At 37.2% G+C, this 18,177-nt stretch overlaps 1 protein-coding gene across 1 annotated transcript in view; it reads left to right on the forward strand.

Annotated features, from left to right (window-relative positions):
- NBAS (NBAS subunit of NRZ tethering complex) overlaps positions 1–18,177 on the forward strand; it is a 287,599-nt gene that overhangs the window by 14,856 nt on the left and 254,566 nt on the right. The window contains exons 7-9 of the mRNA XM_027113927.1: positions 9,233–9,366; positions 11,263–11,396; positions 13,169–13,267. Coding sequence (XP_026969728.1) covers positions 9,233–9,366; positions 11,263–11,396; positions 13,169–13,267 — 367 coding nt within the window. The remainder of the gene's footprint in view (positions 1–9,232; positions 9,367–11,262; positions 11,397–13,168; positions 13,268–18,177) is intronic.

Below are 18,177 nucleotides of genomic sequence, written 5' to 3' on the forward strand. Positions count from 1 at the left end.
GAGCTTTTACTGTGTACAGTTAATGTGGCAGCATGAGTGAGGTAATAATGCTTTGAGAACTAATGTTTTCTTTTGTTGGCTTCTGAATGTGTGGATTTATGACTTTAATGTGCATTAATGGCTTCTTTCCATTTCATGTCATATGAGGTAGTGATCATTTGCTTATTATCTAACTCATCTTTATGGGAATAACCATATGCCAAATGCCAAATGATATGCCAAATGATATATGCCAAATGATATTTCCTGTGTATGCCTGGAGAGAAGGAGCCGGATGGTTGTTAATGCGTTTCTGAAACTACATATCGTAGTCTGCAAACTGAAATAGGAGCTGTTTGGTTCCACTTTGGTATTTTTCAGTTATTGTTTTATAAAGTATATGCTGTTTGAGGATATTTAAATGTGGATTGCAACTTGTTGGCTATGTTTGCCAGGCCATAAATAGTAATTCAGTCTTCTCTTTCTATCCTGAATAGTGACCTAAAAATAGCACATGGAATTAGACATTTTCAGAGCTGTACTATGTTAATCAGGAGATTTTTCTCGTAGTTCTGATTTTGAGATACCATAAACCAGAGCTTCCCAATGCTGAGCAGCAGCTTGCCTAGTGTAGGTGGGCTGAGGTCCTGTCAGCCCTCCAGTGGTCCGGTGGCCCTCTGACAGCGTGAGCTCAGGCTGGTTGCCTCCAGTTTCCAGCAACCTCATCAATTTACCCATAGGTGCCATACAAACGTGATATTCTACGTGTGTCTTGACATGAAAAAGGTTGGGAAGCACAGACTGTTTGAAGCACCCAGATTTTGAAATGAAACATTTCATTCTTGAACTGTGATTCAGGAATCTCAGGTTATATGGTAACTATTTCTTTTCATAACTTTTTTTTTTTTTTTTTTGGCGGTACTCGGGCCTCTCACTGTTGTGGCCTCCCGTTGCGGAGCACAGGCTCCGGACGCGCAAGCTCAGCGGCCATGGCTCAGGGGCCCAGCCGCTCCGCGGCACATGGGATTTTCCCGGACCGGGGCACGAACCCGTGTCCCCTGCATCAGCAGGCGGACTCTCAACCACTGCGCCACCAGGGAAACCCTATTTCTTTTCATAACTTTTAATAAATTTTTTTCCTGTTGAAAAAATAATGCACATTCTCAGTAAAAATTTTAGAAACTAAGAATGAGCAAAAGTAGAAAATAAAAATAAGCATACTATCCAGAGATAAGTACTATTAACATTCCATGATCTGTTCTTTCAGACATTTTTCTGTAGGTGCTTGTTACTATAGATATGCTCTGTGAAAGTAAAATGTTTTATAGTCTGCTTTCTTCACTTAAAGATAGATTGTTAAGTCTTTCAGGTTGAAGTTAAAGAAGAACTTTCCGAAGTATCTTTTTTGATCTTTTTTTACTGGATAACTTCCTGAGTGTTAAGATGTAGGTCTCCCAATCATCCAAATTATCCAGAAAGTGCCTATAAATTTGGTCTCTGAGGAGTAAGTACCTCAGTGTTATACTTGATTTCACGAGCAAGGTAGACCCATCATTAGGCCTTTGTGCAGATAATTGTGTATAACATAGGCAGCAGATGATTGCATCTATGTTCATGGAGCTATTGGTTTATAGATTTTTTTTTTTTGTTAATGTTTTTCTGGTTTGGTATAGAGTAGTGCTGGTATCAAAATAATGAGTTGACAAGTGTTCCTTCTTTTTTTGTTTTATGCAAGAGTTTGTGTAAAATTGGAATTATTTCTTAATTGATAGAATTCACCAGTGAAACTTGGAGTTTTGTGAGTAGGTTTTTAATTCCTAATTAAAATTTTATAATAGATATAAAGCTTTTTAAAATTTCAATTTCATCTTCTTTCGGTTCCACTTTTTTTAATGGAATTTTCCCCTAAATTTTAGCATATATTGGCTTAAAGTTGCTTGTAGTATTTCCTTATTATCCTTTTATTGTCTGTCAGACCTGTAGTGATGTCCCTCTTTTGTTCTTGATATTGGTAATTTGTGTTCTCTTTCTTTTCTCTTGATCGGTCAGGCCAGAGTTTTATCAGTTTATTAATATTCAGTAAAAATAGGTTTTGATTTCTTTTTCTGTTGTTTTCTTTTGATTTTTGCTTTTATCTATATTATTTCCTTTCTTCTGCCTACTAGATTTAATTTGCTTATATTTGTCTAGATGGAATATGGAAATTTATATCACTGACTTTAAACCTTTTTTCCTCTGTGAGCATTTCAGCTTGTTGTAATATAAGCAGTTTTGTTATTGATATCTAATTCTGTTGTGGTCAGAGAAAATATTCAATATGATTTTAACCTTTTAAACTTATTGAGACTTGATTTATGGCCCAGCATATGGTCTGTCTTCAAAAGAATTTGATTCTTGCATATGGTGCAGTTTTTAGGTATCGTGGTTTACAAATGTTAATTACATTGAGTAGGGTTAGAGCTGTTCAAATTTTTATATATGCTGATTTTCTGTCTAGTTGTTCTGTCATTTCCTGAGAGAGGAGGGTTGACATTTCCAAATATAATTGTGTATTTTATTTTACCCGTTAGTTCTATCAGTCTTTATGTATTTAGGGGTTCTAGTTTATAGGTGCCTACACATATTATTTTGTCTTCTTGATGAAATGGCTCCTTTACTGTGATGGAATGTCTCTTTCTATCTCCAGTAATACTTTTTGTCCTGGATTCTATTTTGTCTAATATTATTACAGTTGCTCTAGCTTTTTTATGATTAGCATTTGCATGGCATATTTTTTCTCTTCTTTTTCATTTATCTGTATTAAATGTACATCTCTTATAGAAAGCATATAATTTGTCATGCTTTTTTTTCAGTGTGACAATTTCTGTCATTTAATTGTAATGTTTAGAACATTTACATTTTTTTAAACATCTTTATTGGAGTATAATTGCTTTACAATGGTGTGTTAGTTTCTGCTTTATAACAAAGTGACTCAGCTATACATATACATATATCCCCATATCCCCTCCCTCTTGCATCTCCCTCCCACCCTCCCTATCCCACCCCTCTAGGTGGTCACAAAGCACCGAGCTGATCTCCCTGTGCTATGCGCCTGCTTCCCACTAGCTATCTATTTTACATTTGGTAGTGTATGTATGTCCATGCCACTCTCTCACTTCATCCCAGCTTACCCGTCCCTCTCCCCGTGTCCTCAAGTCCATTCTCTACACCTGCATCTTTATTCCTGTCCTGCCCCTAGGTTCTTCAGAACCATTTTTTTTTTAAGATTCCATATATATGTGTTAGCACACGATATTTGTTTTTCTCTTTCTGACTTACTTCACTCTGTATGACAGTCTCTAGGTCCATCCACCTCACTACAAATAACTCAATTTCATTTCTTTTTATGGCTGAATAACATCCCACTGTATATATGTGCCCCATCTTTATCCATTCATCTGTCAATGGACACTTAGGCTATTGTAAATAGAGCTGCAATGAACATTTTGGTACATGACTCTTTTTGAATTATGGTTTTCTCAGGGTATATGCCCAGTAGTGGGATTGCTGGGTTGTATGATAGTTCTATTTTTAGTTTTTTAAGGAACCTCCATACTGTTCTCCATAGTGGCTGTATCAATTTACATTCCCACCAACAGTGCAAGCGGGTTCCCTTTTCTCCACACTTTCTCCAGCATTTATTGTTTGTAGATTTTTTGATGATGGCCATTCTGACCGGTGTGAGGTGATACCTCATTGTAGTTTTGATTTGCATTTCTCTAATGATTAGTGATGTTGAGCATCCTTTCATATGTTTGCTGGCAGTCTGTGTATCTTCTTTGGAGAAATGTCTATTTAGGTCTTCTGCCCATTTTTGGATTGGGTTGTTTGTTTCTTTGATATTAAGCTGCATGAGCTGCTTGTATATTTTGGAGATTAATAGAACATTTACAGTTAATGCAATTATTGGACTGGTTAGGTTTTACCTTCTTATTTTTCTATTTGTCCTATCTCTTCTCTGTTTCCTTTTAGCATTTGTTCTGGGGTTTACAATGTGCATTTAAAAATTATTTTATTACACAGTGTACATCCCTCCTACTCCTTTGTACTGTTGTCAGACTTTTTATAAATGCTAAACTGCCACAATATATATTTATATTATTATTTTTGTCCAGTAACTTTTTAAGGAATTAAAAAACAAGGGTAAATCTTTTATTTTTCCTTCTATTTTCCATTTCAGTTACTTTTCAACTTTTTCTTTCTGTAAACGTTTCCATTTGATAGTGTTTTCCTTCAACTTGAAGAAATTATTTAATATTTCTTGTAATGCAGGTCTGTTGATAAATTCTCTTATTGTTGGTCTGAAACCATCTTTGATTTTTGCTTTCATTTTTGTAAACTATTTTCTCTGGATATAGAATTCCAGGTTGACCTTTTTTTTCTTTCAGCTGTTTAAAGATATCATTGCATTGTTTTGATGAGAAAGCAGCAGTCATTGCTGTTATTGTTTCTGTAGGTAGTGTGTCTTTTTTTTTCTAGCAGCTTCTAAGATTTTCTCTTTTTCATTGATTTCACAAATTTGGTTCTCATGGGACTTGATTTTTTTTCTAGTTTTCCCGCTTTAGGTTGATTGAGCCTCTAAGATCAGTGGATTCATAGATTTCATCACATTTGCAAAATTTATGGACATTATTTAAAATTCAAATAAAATTTCCTAACTTAGTCTCTTTTTTTAAGCTGTGGTGGGCAGCCTAGTCTGAAAGTAGTTACTCTGGGTTTTCTTTTTTCTTTTAATTACAAAAGCAGTACATACTTTGAACAAATTCAAACAATGCAGAAGTAACAAAAAGATCGTTTTATCTTCTCAATTTGCATTCTTCATAGAAACTTATATTAATGGTTTAATATAAAGCCTTCTTTGCTTATATGAACCTGTACATAGATGGATTGACTTTTTTTAGGTAAAAAATCAAGATCATCTTATGTATTTTGTTCTTCAGCTTGCTCCCGCACTTACTGTATTGATGATGTCTTTCCCAGTCAGTGTGCACAGGTGTAATCCAGTCTTTTAAATGAAGCCACAGCATTCCATTGTGAGAATGTGAACCACGTTTTATTTATCTGTTCCCCTCTTAGTAGAAATTTAGATTGTGTACCGTGGCTTGTTTTATTCTTTCTCTTCCCCTCTTTGTCCCTTTCCCCCTCTAACAGCACTGGAAAAGACATCTATTTGTCCATGGGTGTAGCATACAAAATGTAGCTACTGCCATATTTCCTTCCTGAAAGTTATACTTATTATACAACCATGTAAAAGGTATGATTATAAAGCTATTTCTTTTCTCCATTGTCAGCACCATATGTTACCTATTTCTAAAATATTCATCAGGTTAGGCAGAGGGAAAAAAGCATCTCATTTCCAATTTGCATATGTTTAGTTATATGGTAGGGCATATGTTAAGTTGCTTTTTTTTTTTTTTGTGAATTGTTAGATCATATCCTTTTGACTATATTCCTCTTGGATTATCTGACTTTTCCTTATTGACTATTTTCTTACTTGACTATTTCCTTATTATTTCTATATAGTATGAATGTTACCCTTTGTCATATATGTTGCAGATATTTTTCCCAATCCATTTGTCTTTTAAATGTGTTATAGTGTCTTTTTTTTTCCATGGAGCATTTTTTTTTTTTTTTGGTAACTGCATTTGTCACTTTTCCTTTATAGCTTCCAAGTTTTGTATGCTTTCACCTTTCTTATTCTAGGATTGTAAAAAATTTCTCATATCTTCTACTAACACTTTAATTTCAAACATTTAAATATTTAGCTCCTCTGCATGGCTTTTTTTTTTTGCGGTACGCGGGCCTCTCACTGTTGTGGCCTCTCCCATTGCGGAGCACAGGCTCCGGACGCGCAGGCTCAGCGGCCATGGCTCAGGGGCCCAGCTGCTCCATGGCATGTGGGATCTTCCCGGACCGGGGCACGAACCCGTGTCGCCTGCATCGGCAGGCGGACTCCCAAACACTGCGCCACCAGGGAAGCCCCTGCATGGCTTTTAGCGCCACTAGTTTACTCTTACTCACTGGTTCTTGATGTAAAAGTCAAAGTTGGGAGAGAGTGTTCATTGAACCCTTGGTGATCGTCCCATGGTCACACCCAGCTGTTTTATGGCAGCACTGAGAATAAAACCCGGTGTTCCTTCTTTGTAATTTTTTCCCTTTTCCAGTTCTAGTTTGGGTACGTGAGCACTGGATTGAAGTGTGCTCCTTTAGCCCTTGAGTGCTGTTGTGTCCCAGCCGAGCACGAAATGCTGGTGGTGAAGTTATGAACAATACGGACACAGCACCTGACATTTTGGAATTTATAGTTTAATGCATAAGGCAGACAATAAAAAGTAGACAAATATATACTGATATGGGATAAGAGCTGTGAAAGACATGAAATCATTGGAATGGAGAAGAACAACGGAGCCTCGAGGCTGCTTAGACAGGGTGGTCAGAGCACACTGCCTAAGCAAGCAAGATTTAAATTGAGACGTGAAAGATGGAAAGGAGCCAGGGACCGGTTCGGGGAAGAGTATTCCAGGCAGAGCAGACAGCACTGACAGGAGCTCTGAGGTGCAAGCAAGCTCGGCAGTGGGGCAGGTTGAAGGGGCCGCATGGCTGTAAATGGTTTCACCAGCAACGTGGCAGCTGTCACACTGCTGGTTAACTTTATCATCAGCCCGTTTCAATACTTTTCAGAAAACTCCGTTGACACTGGCTTTGTACAAATCTGTGCTGTTCGTTCCTCTCCAAAACCACACAGGGTGCTGGAAAAATCTGATGATAATGTCTTTACTTTCACATTGTTATGGGAAATCTTCTCTTGTAATGAAAACATACCTTTATCTGGGTCAAAACACATGCCGAGTTTTCTGGAGCTGCTGGTTATAACTGGAAGTAATAGTAAAAACAAAGTCCCTTCAGGTGGAACTTACTTCAGACAGTTACGGAAGGTAGTACATAAATCTATTTATCCTCCTGTCAAAATGAAGAGGAAAGATGTTATCGCAGGTAAAACAGAGACAGTGGAAACATGTTGCTGTGTTTCTTTAGAACATGAATATTTTTCAGGGCATTAAATTGTCCTCTTGCTGGTGTTTGTGTAGCATCTGTGTATTTGTGGGTCTTGAAGTATTCTGTTGTTTATCATTTTGTGCTTAAGTTTACTTCCAAGTTTCATTGTTTTTTAAAGCTGAGGACAGAGAACTGATCTTTTCCTTCATTTTATTCTCACCTTTAAAAAATTGCTTTTCCAAAGTGTATGCAGTATTTCGTTAGGCTTTAATAAAATTCCCTAGACCCTCCTGTGTTCGGGGGCCTCTCTTGGCTTTTTTTGGCATGCTTTTTACCTTTGAGAAATAGTCAGAGTGAAGAAAGTCGTTGACATCTGGTATACTTTTCCCATATACAGAACGTATTTTACATATATTGCAGAGGTGAGGGGGGTTTAAATTCTACCGTACCTCTGTTAGGTGGAGAGAAGACTTCAGTTATATAATTCACGTTTAATTGTTAGCCCCTGAGGAACGGTAAACCCTTAGCATTACTTTACCCCGTTACTATAGATTTTTCTGAGAGGCTGGGGCTTTGCTCATTAGTGAAACGTTAATCACTTTCTGTTCCAGGTCCTGGGATGGCAGTGTTGAGTAAGACATTGTCTCAGAGACTTGTGAGGGAAATAATCATGTAAACACCATCGTCTGATGTGATAAGTACTATGAGAGACTTCTGTACAGTATATTTGGGGGCACATAGAAGAGGGCAGTCAGTTCTGAAGAGTGTCAAAGAAGGAAGAGGTGACAGTTTGTTACCACAGATGGTTTAACAAGCAAGTACCCTCGGAGTAGCACTGGAGATGAACATTCTAGGGAGAAGCAACAATGTGCATGAAAGACACAGACTGGAGTATGCATGGTTTATTTGCCAGGTGGTGTGTTATTGGTGGGTTATTAGGTGTATGATGGAGGCAGGGCGGGGAGGTGAATTGGAAAGCTCTGATGGGACCATTGGTGAAGGACCTTTTATGCATGTGGAGGAGTTTGGACTTGATTTTTTTGGAAATGGATAAACCAGGGATTTTAAAGCAGGGGAAAGATGTGATTTCTTCATCTTTCTCTTTTACAAAGATAACTTCGGGTACTATTGAGGAAGGATTAGAGGGGAAGAGCCTGAAAGTGGGAAGACCTGTTAGGAGGCTGTCATGAGAGTCTATGCCAGAGATGATGAAAGCCTGAATTGTGACATTAGCAGAGGAATAGAGAGAAGGCAATAAATTTCAGAAACATTTCTGAGTCAGTAATCCTCAGGCTAAATCCAGGCTCTGACTGAGGGGCCGTGTGTTGTAATGAAGTGCACACTGCACGGGAAGGCAGCATGCTCACGTTCTGGGTTTGTTCTGATCGTGACTCCTGGTGTCACCTTGAGGCTCCTAATCATTTGGAATTTTTGCTGGTAAAGGGAAGGCACTGGTCCTACCTGGCTCTTCAGTTCTGGGATTCTAATAAGGGGAAACAGGAGCAAAGGAAGCATCAGAAACCTCAGACAAGCCTAAAACAGTTTAGAGTTTCACAGCCCCTTTCTCTTTTGCAGCTGGTAACCTTTCTCTTGTTGTACTGAAAAATTCAGAACAGAAGAAAATACCGGTGTTGGATTATTAAGGTGTTGATTCTCAAATTCTTATAATTTCGTAATTGATTGAGAACAGTTCCTGATTCAGTTGCCTAATATACATATGTATTCTTTTCTCTTTCTAATTCTGTGTCAGTATAATCCCACTTTGTTTTTCTTTACCATCTATATTTGAAATACATATCTAAAAGATCTGTTGACATTTTGAGTTTTGTTTTTTGTTTTTTGCTTTTGGAGGAACTTAACTCACTGAATTGGAATAGTTTTCTGCTTAATCTTTATGCTTTTGATCTCTCGTAATTTCATAAGTATTTTGAGGTATATCGTTCCTGAGCCTTTACCAGATGAGGGCTTGCTCAGCATTCAGCAGACCACTGGTGTCAGTAGACTTTGCTTCTTAAGTAAGTGGGGCAAGGCTTGTCACGGTTTACATTTTCCACTCTTACTTGAAGTGGCTTTCTGGGAGCTGTTCTTTTCTACTGAACAGGAGTTTTAGAGACCCTTAGGAAATGATGTCATACTTGAATACTCTCTTTAGCTGCAGGAACTATAGGTATTAACTATCTTAATAATGTTAAAAGCACTTCTTTTCTTTTCATTCTAGTTCCAAAAGACCCAAAACCCCAGTGGAGATGTGTGGCATGGAGTTACGATTGCACCCTGCTGGCCTATGCCGAAAGCACGGGAACTGTGAGAGTGTTTGATCTCATGGGAAGTGAACTCTTCGTTATAATCCCGGTATGTACATACCTTAAACTGAAAACATATTTTTTTTGACTACCTTTCATGTATAGGTACTTGAATGAATGAATGTGATGAGAGGAACTATAAATGTAAATCAGAATAATAAGCTGTGAACTTAAGATGCTTAGATCTAGTTAGAGATCTGTACGTTAAGTATTTATTCTTTGCATTTTGTAATGCACTAACCAGACACAGTCTACCATTATTGTAAGATGGTAGTAAGTAAATACTAAATAGAGGTGCAGAAAGCTGTTGTAAAGTTCCAGCGTAGGAAAGAAGTCAGTGGGCCTTAGCAACAGAACCAGCCTGGGAGGAGTTAGAATTTGTTACCCTAAAGGGATAGAAACTGAAATGGAGAGTGGAGAAAAAAATTAATGGTGGTAATAACTTATATTTGTGTAGTGCTTTGTACTTTATTAATGACTTTGATATACATTCCTGTTTAATATTCACAACACCCTTTGAGTAGATTGGGTACTTATTACCCTCATTTTACAGTTTAGAGAGCATAAATTGTGAGGAAGTAAAATGACTTTTCCCGTGGTAATCCAGTTAATTAGTGTCTCTTTTAGGAATTCGGGGCTCTTTACTTTGTATCCTCCTTCCTCAAGTGAACAAAATAAAGGGGCAGGTAGAACAGTGGTTCTAACTCTGGGTGCATCTTAGAATCACCTGCAAAGCTTTATAAAGAAAAGAAAAAGAAAAACTAAACAAATTGCTGGGTTGTCCAGGCTCCCCCCACAGAGAGTCTGACTTAATTGATCTGAGTGAGCCCTGGACTTTAATGTTTCAAGTCTTTCAGCTGATTCTAATGAGAAGCTAGGAGTGAGAACCAAGGATATAGAGAATGATTTTTGTTCAGAAATGTGTGGAAAAACTTGAAAAAGTACATTGGGCTCCTGGTATAGAAGTTCTGGGGAACCAAACTAAGTAGGTTGAGTTACTATTTTCTAGACTAGCATTGTCTAATAGAAATGTAATGTGAGCTATATATGTGATCACGTGTGTAATTTAAAATTTTTTAGTAACATTAAGTTCAGGTGAAATTTATTTGATATATTTTATTTATTACAACATATCTAAAATGATTACATGTTGAAATGACAGTGTAAAAATGATTGATGAACTATTTCACGTTCTTTCTTTGGTACTAAGTCCTTGAAATTTGGCGTGTATTTTTACATTTATAGCATATCTCAATTTGGACTAGCCATGTATCAAGTGTTCAGCAGCTACATGTGGCTGCCCTGTTTTATTGAGCGGTTCTAGACAATGAGGAGCCATTCAGGGTAGGAAACTTCATTATGTGCTTCACTGTGTGTGCTATGGTGCACGTGCCCTCCAGATCCTCAGCAAATATAGCTTGATATTTAGTTGATAGAAAAAGGCTGGCATTGAGTGAGTGTTTTAAGTGTCCTTCCCTTTAAATTGCTGATTAGGCAAATGGAAGTAACTGGAGGCATTTCTCTTTCTTTCTTTTTTTTTTAGCATTGGTTACTACTGGCAGTGGAAATTAACATTTGAGAGCTTATGTCTGAATTCTATATGGTAGAATTCTTTGAGGCAGAATGATAGCATTAGTTTTTTTTTTTTTTTTTCTTCTTTTTTTGCAATGGAAGTATAGTCTGAACAGAAATTCACCTACTAGGTGAACATCTCACCCAAAGAGGCTGCTGTGGTTCCAACCTGTGGTTGGGGGAGGGCTGGTCTAGAGTTGGGTGTCTAGTTCTAGGCACTTAGGCTTACATGATTCTTCACATACGATCAATTCTGGGCTATCTTACTTAAAGGATACCTGGCAGGGCTAGTGTCTTGAATGTCCTTCAATTATACATATGTTAACTTCTATCTAGTATCTTTTTAGTAACTTAATTTCCTCCTCTTTCACAGGCATCTAGTTTAGCAGGTGATCTGAGCTATGCCATTGCTGGGTTGATATTTTTAGAGTATAAAGCAAGTGCACAGTGGTCTGCAGAACTCTTGGTCATCAATTACCGAGGAGAACTTAGAAGCTACCTTGTAAGGTAAAAATGCACTTTATTTGGGATGCCCTGTTTGAAATAATGTTTATTTCTCTGCTTTCGTGTCAGATTTTGGTGCTTTTTTTTCCTTTTAGCATTTTATTATGAAAAATTACAAATATAAAAGGAAGGTTGAAAGACTTTTATAGTGAACTCTCATATACCTCCACTTAAATTCTGTTTAGCATTTTACTATACTTGCTGTGTCATATTTTGACCCATCTTTCTATCTGGCCATTATTCAGTTCTATTTTTTAATATATTTCAGAGTCAGTACATATATACTTTAGCATGCATATCATTAATTAAAGTTCATTAATTCAAGTTCAATATTTGCTTATAGTTTTCTTTCATTTGAAATAAAATTTGCATACAGTGAAATGCACAGATCTTAAGTGTACCACCAGCCCATGAGTTATGACGAATGCATACGCTTGTGCAAGTCAAACCCCTGTCAAGATACAGAACATTACCATCATGCTATTAAGTTCCCTCATGCCTCTTCCCAGTAAATCTTTGTCCACACCCACCCTCAGAGCAACTGCTGTTTATAATTTTTTTCCATCATAGATTAGTTTTGCCTGTTCTAGTGATTTACCTTAACGGCCTCAGAGAGTATGTACTCTTTTGTCTAAGTCTTCTTTCCTTCAGCTTATCTTGAGATTCATCCTTATTTTTACATGTATCTGTAATTTATTCTTTTTATGGCTGATTAGTATTTCATTGTATGAGTATCTCATTTGTCTTCGTTTGGGCTGCTGTAACAGAATACCATAAACTGGGTGGCTTATCAACAACAGAAATTTATTTATGACAGTTCTGGAAGCTGGAAGTCTGAGATCAGGGTGCCAGCATGGTCAGGTTCTGGTGAGAGCCCTCTTGTGGGTTGCAGACTGCCGACTTCTCCTTGAATCCACACATGGTGGAAAGAGAGCTAGTTAGCTCTCCAGCCTCTTCTTATAAGGACACTAATCCCATTCATGAGGGTTCCTTTCTTTTGCCCTACCTAATAGATCCCAAAGACTCCTCCTCCAAGTACCATCACATTGGCATTAGGGTCTTATATGAGTTTTGGGGTATACAGACATTCAATCTATGGGGGTCACAAACCTTCAGTCCATAACACTCATGATTTGTTTATCCATTCTTCTATTGATGGACCTCTAAGTTTCTGGTTTTGTGAATAAGGCTGCTGTGACTAATCTCGTACAAGTCTTTTTTTTTTTTTTAATTTTTTTTTTTTTTTTTAAATATTTATTTATTTATTTATAAATAAATATTTATTTATTTATTTTTAAATATAAATATTTATTTATTTATTTGGCTATGCCGGGTCTTAGTTGCAACACGTGGGCTCTTCATTGCCACATGTGGGATCTTCTTTGAGGCATGCAGGATCTAGTTCCCTGACCAGGGATCGAACCCCGGGCCCCCTGTATTGGGAGCACAGAGTCTTAACCGCTGGGCCACCAGGGAAGTCCCTGTACAAGTCTTTATGAATATATGCTTTCATTTCTGTTGGGTCAGTATCTTTGAGTGGAATTGCTGAGTCATAGGATGGATAGTTTGGTTTTATAAGAAATTGCCAGAGCTTTTTCAAAGTGGTCATATCATTCATATTCCTACTAATAATTTATCAGAGCTCTGGTAGTTTTATATCCTCAGCAGTATTTGGTGGTGTCTATCTTTTTAATTTTAAACATTTTAATGGGTATATAGTGGTATCTCACTGTGGTTTAATGGTATTTATTTCTTATTTACCTTCTTGAATGTAGTGTTGGAACAAATCAGAGCTATCAAGAGAGTCACTGTTTCAGCTTCAGTAGTCATTATCCTCATGGAATCAACACAGCTATTTACCATCCTGGGCACAGGTAAGCAACTGTTTGCTCTCGTATTTGGTGGAGTATTAGGTGGATGTAGAAGTCTTGGCACAGTTTCAGAGAGAAGAAGTTGTCCGTTCTGATTTTTATTTTGGTTTATTTATTTCCTCCCCTTGTGTATAGTTATCCTAACGTCCGTAATATTGTTGCAGTCATCTTCTTTTTTTTTTTTTAATTTATTATTTTTGGCTGCGTTGGGTCTTCGTTGCTGCACGCAGGCTTTCTCTAGTTGCGGTGAGCGGGGGCTACTCTTCGTTGTGGTGCGCAGGCTTCTCATTGTGGTGGCTTCTCTTGTTGTGGAACACGGGCTCTAGGCACATGGGCTTCAGTAGTTGCAGCACGAGGGCTCAGTAGTTGCGGAACATGGGCTCAGTAGTTGTGACTCGCAGGCTCTAGAGCATAGGCTCAGTAGTTGTGGTGCATGGGCTCTGTTGCTCCGGGTCATATGGGATCTTCCCAGACCAGGGATCGAACCCGTGTGCCCTGCATTCGCAGGCGGATTGTTAACCACTGCGCCACCAAGGAAGTCCCTGTTGCAATCATCTTCTGAACATTCATGCTCATCTGTTTGGCAGACTGAGCTTCTCTTGAGTCCGATCGGGCACTGGGAATATCCATTGAGGGATATCTTCTCTCTTAGTTCTCTAAATCTTATTTTTCTTATCTGTAAAATGAGGCTAATACATAACACATAGCATTGTTGAGAGAGTTAAAAAATAGTGCATGTGAAATGCCCTTGCATAGCAGGGCCTCAATAGATGTTCTTCCCTTCTCCTTTCCTTCTTTGCAAGGTAGGGCTGCATTGATTGCTGCATAGTCGATTCCTACCACTACAGGCACAACTGTGGACTCAGTTCCAGACCCCTGCAATAAAGGGGATAGTGCAATACAGAAAGTCACACGAATTTTTTGATTTCCTAGTGCCTATAAAAGTATGTTTACACTATACTGTAGTCTGTTAAGTGTGCAGTAGTATTCTGTCTAAAAAAAATGTAAATAGCTTAATGAAAAAATACAGAACAAAAAACAATTACAACAGTAACATCAGAGATCACTGATCACAGATCACCATTAACAAATATAATAATAATGAAAAAGTTTGAAATATTGAGAGAATTGCCTCTCAATATTTGCTGATCTAGTAGGTGTAAAAGAGTATCTCATTGTAGTTTTAATTTGAGTTTCCCTGATAACTGATGAGATTGAGAAACTTTTCATGTGATTGGCCATTCATATTTCTTATCTGTAGAATGCTTTTTTATATCATTTCTTATTTTTTTATTGGGTGTTTGATCTTGACATTCTTCTATAATCTGGATATTAATTCTGGGTTGATTATATGCATGATGAGTATCTTCTCCCAACATGTGACTTTTTTTTCCTTATAATTTACCTTTTATGAATTATATCTGCACGTAGTTCCAAGTATTAAATAGTTTGAAAAACTGACTCCTCCACCCAATTTCTTGCTTTCCAAAGGTAACCACTTTTAGCTCATTTTATTTTTTAAAAATTTTTATTGGAGTATAGTTGATTTAAAATGTCATGTTAGAGTCTACTGTACAGCAAAATGAATCAGTTATGCATATACATATATCCACTATTTTTTAGATTCTTTTCCCATATAGGTCATTACAGAGTATTGAGTAGAGTTCCCTGTGCTATACAGTAGGCCCTTATTAGTTATCTATTTTATTGTAGTGTGTATATGTCAATCCCAATCTACTAATTTATCCCTCCCTACCCCCTTTCTCCCTGGTAACCATGTTTGTTTTTTATATCTGCGACTCTATTTCTGTTTTGTAAATATTTTCATTTGTACCATTTTTTTAGGTTCCACATATAAATGATATCATATGATGTTTGTTTTTCTCTGTCTGACTTACTTCACAGTATGACAATCTCTAGGTCCATCCATGTTGCTGCAAATGACATTATTTCATTCTTTTTTATGGCTGGGTAATAATTCCATTGTATATTTGTACCATATCTTTTTTAAACATTCCTCTGTCGATGGACATTTAGGTGCTTCCATGTCCTGGCTGTTGTAAATAGTGCTTAGCTTATTTTAGTTGATTCCTTTGGCTATATTTTGGTGAATCACAACCTTCTGTAACCTCCTAAGAAAGAATTCATGGGAAGTATATTTTTTGAGGGCTTGTATGTCTAAAGATGCTCTTGAGAGTTTTAATGTTACTCTAGTGTAAAATCCATTTTTTTTTTGTCTATTTTTTTGGTCCCCCTTCTGTCTGAAAGCTGAGATTTTATTTTATATTTTCCCCCAGTGTTCTGAAATTTGACTGTGTTATGTCTTGGGGTAGGTTTTTTTGTTTTTTTTTTCAAATATCCATGGTGTTGGCCATTCAATTTGGATACTCACCTTTGGGAAAATTCACTGAATTATTTCTTTGATTATTTCTTCCCCTCTATTTCCTCTCTTCTCTCCAGAATGTCTGTTATCTAGATGTTGAGTATCCTGGACTCACCTTTAATTTTCTCATTCTCTTTTTTTCCCCTTTGTTGTTGTTGAAAAAGAGAAGTAAAAGATTATTTCAATTTTTTCTGTATAGCTATTTACTTAAGGAAGAAAGTAGTTTGAAGCACTATTGATATCTATTATAATGAATTGATACATATGATCTTGTTTAGAAAAAAATCATGTATTCTGGTTAATTTTTTCTGATATATCTTCTATTTACTATTTCTTCTGTGCCTTATCTCTTTTTAAAACTAGTCATTGTATTTTTAGTTTCATTGTATTTTTACTTTCATTTTTTATATTTGTCATTTCTAGAAGTTCTATGTAGTTATTTTAAGAATCTTTCTTAGGAAGGGAGAAAAAGGAACTGAAATGAGTATTCAGTGAGGCACTAGTTGTTTTGAGGATTAAATACATAATGGATATTCAGGAAATGATAGGATTGAATAAATATAATACTATTAATTTTTACCTTTTGATTTGTGTAGATTCTGTCTTGAAGAGTCTGTTGGTATATCCTTAAGAAATTTGAAGATCAGTTTCAAAAGTCTAGCCAATTAAAAAATTTAAAAATTAAGAAAGAATTTTCTAAATACAATAAATCTGAAATGCTAATACAACTTTGTTTTACTTTAGATGAAGCTGAGTGATCCCATTCGGAGTAGAGTTCTTCACATTTTATAAAATTGAATGTAATTGTATAAGCTGCAAATAATTGTTTTCGTAAATCAAATATTTCTTTTGATGATAAAATAAACATTATAAGAAAAAGAAAATTGTGGTGTTTTTTTTTTTTGCGGTACACGGGCCTCTCACTGTTGTGGCCGCTCCTGTTGCGGAGCACAGGCTCCGGACGCGCAGGCTCAGCGGCCATGGCTCACGGGCCCAGCCGCTCCACGGCATGTGGGATCCTCCCGGACCGGGGCACGACCTCGTGTGCCCTGTATCGGCAGGCGGGCTCTCAACCACTGCGCCACCAGGGAAGCCCGAAAATTGTGTTTTTTTAAAAAAATTAATTAATTAATTTATTTTTGGCCACGTTAAGTTTTCATTGCTGCGCGCGGGCTTTCTCTAGTTTTGGCGAGCGGCGGCTACTCTTCATTGCGGTGCGCGGGCTTCTCATTGCGGTGGCTTCTCTTGTTTGGCACGCGGGCTTCAGTAGTTCTGGCACACAAGCTCAGTAGTTGCGGCTCGCGGTCTCTAGAGCGCAGGCTCAGTAGTTGTGGCGCCTGGGCTTAGTTGCCCCTCGGCATGTGGGATCTTCCCGGAACAGGGCTGGAACCCGTGTCCTCTGCAATGGCAGGTGGATTCTTAACCACTGCGCCACCAGGGAAGTCCCTGTTGTTTTTTACTCTTGCCAACTTCTTATATAAAGTATGGCCTTTTAATGTTTGTTCTTATGTTTCAGATCTTGTATTTTCCTTGCATGGCTTCACTAATGTGTCATCACTAAGTTCTGCTGCTAGAAAGGGGATGGAATGTGTTTTGCTTTGACTTGCTTAGTTCTCTGTTGTGAATTTTGCGAAGGCTAGACAGTGCATACTCACAGTGTCACCATATATCGCACCCATGACGCTCCAATTGCTGGTTTGATTTTTGTTGAGGGTGACCTATTTCTTTATGTTTACATCTTCTTTGATACCATGTTTTATTGTATAAACTCCAAGTGAGGTTTGCTCTTTTAAGTCCTTTTCTTGGTTTAGTTCAACTTATTTTTATTGTTTTAGTGCAGTTATTAATATCTTTCTCAGCACTTATATACATTAAAAAAATTAATCTATTGTCCCTTAAAAAGTATATGTGTTCTGTTAGGGGAATTGTCTGCCTGTATTAGTAAAGATTGATGAGGTAGAAAGTCTGTTCTATTGTTATTTGGCCTTTCCATTACTGTCTTATTTATTGTGGCTTGCTGTGTGCAACACAATGTTAGGTTTGTGGAAGATATAAAGATGGAGAACAATCCTGACTTCAAGGTCTCATATTCTTGAATGAGAAATAATATACACATATATGTATATGCATATGTGGTTGACCCTTGAATGACATGAGTTTGAGCTGCGCAGGTCCACTTATACATGGATTTTTTCCACTAAATACATGCTATAGGAATACATGATCTCCGGTTGGTTGAGTATTACATGCATGCGTGGATAGGGAGGCCTGACTATAAAGTTATACACAGATTTTTGACTGCTAGGGGTGGGGATTGGTGCCCCTAACCCGTTACTGTGCTGTTCAGGGGTCAACTGTATATCTAACATATATATATATATATATATATATATATATGTAATGTCAAATATATATATTTCTTTTTCTATTTAAATATGTGTGTGTGTATATATGTACACATACACACACATATATAACAGGATTGCAAACTGGAAAGAAGTAAGGGCCTTAAAAGAGTGCACATATAGTG

The sequence above is a fragment of the Aethalodelphis obliquidens genome, unplaced genomic scaffold (genome assembly GCF_003676395.1).
Source record: "Aethalodelphis obliquidens isolate GAN/ISIS:26980383/991018 unplaced genomic scaffold, ASM367639v1 scaffold12, whole genome shotgun sequence".
Classification (NCBI taxonomy): domain Eukaryota; kingdom Metazoa; phylum Chordata; class Mammalia; order Artiodactyla; family Delphinidae; genus Aethalodelphis; species Aethalodelphis obliquidens.